The 7,619-nt window shown below is 46.6% G+C and overlaps 1 protein-coding gene across 1 annotated transcript; it reads right to left on the bottom strand.

Annotated features, from left to right (window-relative positions):
• Positions 1-1,739: 1,739 nt before the first annotated feature.
• On the bottom strand, positions 1,740-6,739 carry LOC119356187 (protein argonaute 2-like). Its single transcript, XM_037623115.1, has 3 exons — positions 6,133-6,739; positions 4,072-5,227; positions 1,740-3,532 (listed from the first exon to the last, which is right to left on the bottom strand). The coding sequence occupies exons 1-3, from the start codon at positions 6,659-6,661 to the stop codon at positions 2,068-2,070; spliced, it is 3,150 nt and encodes a 1,049-aa protein (XP_037479012.1). The 5' UTR covers positions 6,662-6,739; the 3' UTR covers positions 1,740-2,067.
• Between the last annotated feature and the right edge of the window lie 880 nt (positions 6,740-7,619).

Raw genomic sequence — 7,619 nt, forward strand, 5'->3', positions numbered from 1 at the left:
TTAAACTAAACTCATTTTTAAAGCATCAAGGATAGGATTGTCATCCTGTGATTCTTAGTTAAACTAAATAGTTCCCAAATTGTACTGATCTTTGCACACATCGGTCTTGAATTTTAAATCCCTAGGCTCACATAGCAGTACATATGATCTGTTCATTGAAATTAGATTTACCTTCCCTGCTCCCAAATTGTACTGATCTTTGCACACATCGGTCTTGAATTTTAAATCCCTAGGCTCACATAGCAGTACATATGATCTGTTCATTGAAATTAGATTTACCTTCCCTGTTCCCAAATTGTACTGATCTTTGCACACATCGGTCTTGAATTTTAAATCCCTAGGCTCACATAGCAGTACATATGATCTGTTCATTGAAATTAGATGTATTCACCTTGCTAATTAGATTTTGGTTATTGATTTCTCTCTGTATCTCATGCTTCTCAGCTTGTTTCTAAATAGTTCATTGAAGAGAATACCCTCTAGCAGACTAGCAAACTAACATTCCTTTAGTGTTAAACATGCAGATTCTTAGTTAAACTAAACTCATTTTTAAAGCATCAAGGATAGGATTGTCATCCTGTGATTCTTAGTTAAACTAAATAGTTCCCAAATTGTACTGATCTTTGCACACATCGGTCTTGAATTTTAAATCCCTAGGCTCACATAGCAGTACATATGATCTGTTCATTGAAATTAGATGTATTCACCTTGCTAATTAGATTTTGGTTATTGATTTCTCTCTCTATCTCATGCTTCTCAGCTTGTTTCTAAATAGTTCATTGAAGAGAATACCCTCTAACAGACTAGCAAACTAACATTCCTTCAGTGTTAAACATGCAGATTCTTAGTTAAACTAAACTCATTTTTAAAGCATCAAGGATAGGATTGTCATCCTGTGATTCATCAGCTTTTTTATCATTATTTACTTTCCATCTCTATATATCTTAGATGTTGCGACTTCGATCTTTGAACAATTATGATCAATTATGTTGCGACCTGTTATTGATTTTCTATAAGATGGAAATTTGAAATTATGATCAATTCTATGAATATATTATATTCTGCGATATCCATAGGTATTACCCAATTTTTGTAAACTGGTACTAGAATCCGTCATATATGCCAAAACAAGGATTTAGACTTCCAAAAAAACTGCCTTTGAAATTTTGAATACACACTCTTGAAATCCTGGGGCCGCCCGCATGGCCTTTGGTCCTTGGAATTTTGAGTCGACCTATGCTCTGAATCCCGGATGGCACTTTAAACCAGTGATGGTCGTGTGCAGGCACTGGTAATCGTTTGCTTCTGCACCAATGAGGGAGGCTGCTTCCAGGATCAGGACACGCTTGCCTCTGGAGCTTCCTTCCTCGCCAACAAAGGATGGGCTCCGTACCAAATGTATTGTCTCCCTAGCCGATTGGAACTCTATTTTAGAGTTTTCTTTTTCTTTTGAGATGTTTATTTAGAGCTTATTTATAGACACTTTTGGCGCGCAATTATTTATATAGACATGACTTGTTATTGCTGAATTGAGGAGAAGAGAATCGGTGCTCTCTGTGTTTGAATTTGTTGTGCCGGCCTCTACTTTCTGTGTATGCTCTTGTGAATCTGTGATAGAGAAGAGACTTGTTCGGCGCTAACTGCTGCAATCTGTTCATGACAAGAACAGTTTTAAAAGCATTCTTTGTCTGAAGCTACTTGTCCCTGATGGAGCAAATAATTACACCATCCATATCAAGTGACAAGCAAATTCCCACCGTTCAGATTTATGAGATGATGAAATGAATCGAAAGTTGTTACAACTTCATGGAATTTCATCATCAGAATCTCCGAAGATACAGTCAAGCCACCAAAGTCAGGCAACCAACACAGCTATAGTTAAAAACACAGACCTAAAGCACACGGACAATGACACAACTAGCAACACATTTCAAGTTCAAAGTTCAGACCATACCAAGCAGTTTGGGGTATATGTTCTACCGGACCAAGTTCAGACAATACGAAATAGTTTGTATATATGTTTCTACCCGACCAAGACCCTAAGCAACACCGGGTGAAACGCCAGCGTCAGATGAAGAACATGTTGTCCTGAAGATCCACGTGCAGCATCGGGAAGTTGCTGAAGTCAGAAGCACCCGCCGCTGCGGAGGAGGCCGAGGACGACGAGCTGCGCACCTGGGGCTGGGACGCCAGCATGCCCTCATAGTAGAGCCTGCCACGGTATGCCGCCAGGTCAGCGTAGTAGACGGGCGTCGCCAGTGATACGGGCTTGGTGCAGCGCGCGAACACGAAGCAGAGGTTGTACACCAGCCTCTGCAAGTCGTCCGACCCGTAGCCGTGTTCGTCCATCAGGTTGTAGTAGTGCGTCGGCCGGCTGGTCCCTATCAGCCCATTGTGGCTGCACAGGTAGAAGTCGTACGTCACAGGGTCGACAATTCTGGTGTCCACCACCGTGCCAGGGAGCACATTGCCGTTCTTCGTCTGCAGCGGCTCGTTGTGCTCCTTGGGGAACAGCCGCGTGTGGTGCCGCTTCTTGGCCACAATCACGGTGATCGTCGGCGAGTAGCCCTTCACCTTGATCACCTTCTCCATGTCTGCAAGCTCCTCGTTAAGGACCATCTCGAACTGCCCATCACTCACGCCATCACGGAAGTAAATGATCTTCTGAGGCTTTACGCCGGCCTTCTTCTCAAAGACACCGATGAGTTCTTGGACAATCTCGCCGAGGTTCTTGATCACCTCACAGCGGTGTGGCTGGGCGCGGATTCTAGGCACGTACTTGGTGGCGCCCCTATTCATGGACGCAACCACAGCTGCTATCGACGGGCTTTCCACATTCCCGGGTGACGGGTGGTTCACGTCCGCGCCGATGAACATGTAAGGAACACCGTTGTCCAGTGGGAGCTTGTCCTGGAGCTGGACGTTGATGCCCCCAAGCTTGCTGTTGATCTTGAGAGCAAGGTTGGACATGTACTGGTCCTGGCCCTGGGTTTTGTTTGCGAGGTGGCTCAAGAAACACTGGGTTTGGATCCCCAGCTGCGTCTCGCAGATCAGCTTCAGTGTCTTGTACCCAGGATGCTGTTCAGACATCGGGCAGAAGAGGAGCTGCAGCTTCTGGTTCTTCTTCACCGCAGCCTGCTTGGCTTTGTTCAGCTCCTCGTACAGTTGGTGTGGATCTGATAGCACTGACATTGTCGATAGATGCACAAAACATGCTGTCTTGTTCATCTGAATGCCAAGGTCACAGCACTTCCTGACGATATAGTTAATAAACATGTTCCCATCAAGCGCTTGCTGCTTGTTGTGAGATGGCCGTGCACTGAAGTCCACAATGCCCCAGCACTGAAGTGCTTTGCCTTCTACCAGCTTCTTCCCCATGAGGTTCCACTGGCAATTAGATGGAGTGATACTTAAATTGCCAGGGGCTCCTCTGGAGGAGCCGAGTGTCAGCATGGGAGGAGAAAGGACCCTGCCAGTGACTTCCATCATCTTCACATCCAAAGAAATCCCAAACTGTTGAGCTATTTCTCCCCTGGAAATAAAATGGTGATTAGTACCTGATACAAACATTTTTTTTCATTTTTCCACAAAAAAGATAAAGATCTGTTACTGAGTTCATATTGTCCCTTTGCAAAAGAAATAAGACAGAGAAGGGCTTAAATATCAGGAACACAAACAAGCAAATGAGAACATGAGTTGGCAAATATATACTGATTACATGGTTACAATCTACTTTCTCTACCAAGAATGTAATAGCATCCGTATTAAGTACTCTGTTCCATAATACTTGTCGTGGTTTTAGTTCAAATATTATGGAACGGAGGGAGTAATGTGGTAGAGGTACTTTTGTAAAAAAGAGCATCAACTTATCATTGTACCAGTTAAATACTGCAACATGTCAGTTTCCTATGACCAAAATACTAACAGATGGTTATACATTTTTGACACTACACTAGTGTAAAAAACGCTCTTATATTATGGGACGGAGAGAGTAGTTTCCTATGACCAAAATACTAACAGATGGTTATACATTTGCAAACCATATAAATTGATTCAAACTCAAATAGTTACCTGCAAGGCCCATCTTCAGCTTTGACCGCAGTCTCAATCTCCCACTTCCGCTCAGCTGCCTTAATTAAAGCCTTGCCTTTCAGTGCTCTATCAGTGTCCTTATTCAAATTTGCCATTGGATACCTCTGTCCTTCAATAAGCTTACAAAGCTCAATGGGCACATAATTTGGTTTGTCTTTGCTCTTGCTCAAATCCAGGCATGGAAGCATCTGATACTCAATCACCTTGCCATACTGCTGAGCAAAATAGTCAACAAGTTTCCTTGACTGCCCTGATTCCGAATCTAAAAAGGTGATCTGGCTGGCTGGCAAATCAGTGAAGCCTTGAATAGTGTACTTCTGCTTAGTCTTCCGGTGGGACACATTAACACGCTGGCCTTTGAGCTCATACACCAACTTTTCCCGATGAGTCTTGTTCAGTGCTGTCCTGTAGTCGAGGGGAAGGGGCTTTATAAACTGCCGCACGATATCCAGAACAGGTCCATCTCTGCGAAATGGCATAACTGAATAGTCGACACATAGGACCAGTCCCTGCTGAGTGTGTTTAAGGGTCTGCTGGGTTCCTTTCATAGATACAACACCTGACCCCATATCCACTTTGCTTTGTGGTGAGTAAAATCCATGACCAAGTATAATCTTGCTCCAGCTAGAAGCCTCACGCACAATGACATCAAGACCCTGTAAGATCTCCCTAGCCACAGGCAGCTCCGAGAGTTGGCTTAGAGGAAGCTGCTTCTTGAACTCTACTGATACAATGTAGGTCTTTGAACTAACTCTGACACGGAATAAACCTTCTGGCAGTTGTGCAACAGTAAATAGGTTTCTCTTTCCATCATAAGCAACAGCCGATGAAAGCTGCCGAAAGCTGTCATCCTTGAAAAGCTCGGCCTTTGCAGAAAGAAAATCTGCATTGGAGAGCTCCTTGCCAGAAACCTTTGAAGACGCTGGATCAAACTTGATATCTATGTCATAGTGGAAAAAGGTTGACAGCTTTGGGTACTTGACTATGAAGTGGTTTACCAAAAGCTGGACCCTGGCTTGACATAATGTTCCACCACCATCAGGTCTTTGCATTGGCACACGTATGCCATTGGGAGACACAGCAACTGGGGGCGCTAGTGGTTCTAATTTTGCCACTTCTTTGGAGCTGATGCGTTCTAGTGAAAAAGGAAGATCAGTTAGAATTAGAAACAAGGTAAATTTGCACGAGCCAAATACTCAACAAAAATATATTTTTTTCTTTCCAGCTTATGTTCTAATATGATTTTTTCCCAAGTCAACATAGGAAAAATTGCTAATCATTCAGAAATTTGGGTAAAATTAAACAGTGTCTGAATCTTCTCAAACTGCAAGCTGGCAAACAAAATAAGGCTACCTGAAATCCTAGTTTTCCCCTTTTCACAAGTGCTCTGTATCCTCTGAAACAAATAACTCTCATGTGGAAACAGTGGAATAAAAATTGCAAATGATTCAAAATTAGTAATTTATGTGTGTGCCTAAACAAGGCATTGCCACAAATTCCTCTCGCTTGTTTTGCATAACACGATAGTAACAATCTAATCATCCTAAAATTAAATGCTTCCTCCAGATACAAACTTGATATAATCACTAACAGGTAGGAGTATGAGCCAAGATCTAGTGGAGATTATCATACAGATAGATCTCATCTATAATTATTTGTTCAATCCATACCGAACTCAAAATTATATGAAACCTAAGCTAACTCGAGGAAGATGATATTACGATATAATCACACAATGCTACGATGGTACGAAAATTAATCTAGCATCTCAAGGACGAAGAATAGTGCACAAATCTGCAAGGGCCGAACAAAATAGATCGCACCCCCATCATTCTAGTCAACGATGAGAAGTTCCCTGCTATACCATCGACACAGAGGCGATAAGGAACGCCTTGATCAATCGCACAAACAAGTGGAACCATACCGTATAGACTCAATTCACCGTCACAAATCCCTAGATTACTTGACAAACCGTCAAGGTATTGAACATTGCTTAGGAACAGAGTATGCTAAGTTAAGCAGGACAGGGGAAGTGCTTACCGACGGATCCAGATGAGCGCCCCGCCTCCTCGGACTCAACCCTCCTCGCCGCAGACGCTGGCGCCGGCGCCCTCACCGGAACGTATTCCCCGGGTCCTCCGGCGGGCCCTCTCCCAGGCTGCGCCCACGCGTTCCCACCACGCCCACCGCCGGGGCCGTACCCACGCCCACCGCCGCCAGGACCACGCCCTCCCGGCCCGCCTCCGCCGTAGTCGCCTCCGCGGCCCTCGCCGCCTCCCTGAGGACCATAGCCTCGTCCGCGGCCCTCGCCGCCCCCGCGAGGAGCGTACCCTCCGCCGCGAGGCGCGTAGCCGCCCCCGCGGCCCTCCATGCCCCCTTGGGGCGCGTAGCCTCCGCCTCCTCCGTATCCTCCACCGCTTCCCTGAGCGCCCCGGCCTTGACCGCCTCCTCCGTAGCCTCCGCCGCCTCCTTGAGGCCCGTACCCACCGGGCGCCCCGCCACGCCCGCCGACGCCGCCGCGAGATCTCCCGCGGCCGCGGCCAGCGCCGCCGCCTTGCTCGTAATCCATCCCCACGCTAAACCCTAACGGCGAGACAGTCTCTAGATCAAATGGCTAAGGAAAGTTTTGGATCAAAATTTTCTCTGATGCTTCGGCTCGAAGCAGAGGAATGGCAGTTCCCCGTTGGAGCGGTTTATACTAGGAGGGGAGTCGTGGGGTTCGTGAGCGCGAGAGCCGGGGCGGGCAGTTCCAATTCTACCCCCTGACGGTTTCGTGGATAAGGAGTTGGAGCGGGTAAAGCCGGCGGTGTGCGCAGGGGTATAACGGGAAACATCAGTCAATGCAAGTCAGGCCGGCGCGTGCCACGAAGCTGCCGGGCGACGCGTGGGGTCGTGGTCTCGGTCGTCTGCCTTTTTTCTTTTTCTTTCCGCTTATTAGATCTCGCTTTTGCAGTTCAGTGCCTACGCTTTGTGGCCAAATTTCGTGTTTTGACCTTTTTGTCAAAAATAAGCGAGATCTGACCCATATTCGAAATCTTTTGGAATTTGACCCTTTTATCTACCGCCAATGATCAAGGCGATAGGCAAATGCAGGCTACCACCACAGGGAGAGAGCGGCGGTAGCCCACTCATCCACGTCAGCCTCAAGTAGACGGAACAGTATCCTGCCCCCCCCCCCCTACCACCAGAGCCCACGGCGGTAGGCTATGTAACCCTACCGCTGTAGACTCTGGCGGTAGGTGCTGAAACCTTATAAGCCCGCGAGGCCGGCTCGTGGGGCCCGCCCACCAACCAGCCCCCATCTTCTTCTCCTCAGCCGCGCGACGCCGCAAGAACAGAGAGCACAAGCTCTCTCTAGTCCCCTCCACTCCCCCCCTCCGATCTTCTTTGTTTTGCCACCATTTTTGCGGATCGAGATGGCTCCGAAACGGGAAAAGTAAGCTCTCTCAATCCCTCCAATTAGTTCTACTCGAAACGCTTTCGATTCGATGCATTATTTGGTGCAAATAAACCCTATTTTCTTACTT

This window comes from Triticum dicoccoides, chromosome 2A (assembly GCF_002162155.2).
Source record: "Triticum dicoccoides isolate Atlit2015 ecotype Zavitan chromosome 2A, WEW_v2.0, whole genome shotgun sequence".
Classification (NCBI taxonomy): domain Eukaryota; kingdom Viridiplantae; phylum Streptophyta; class Magnoliopsida; order Poales; family Poaceae; genus Triticum; species Triticum dicoccoides.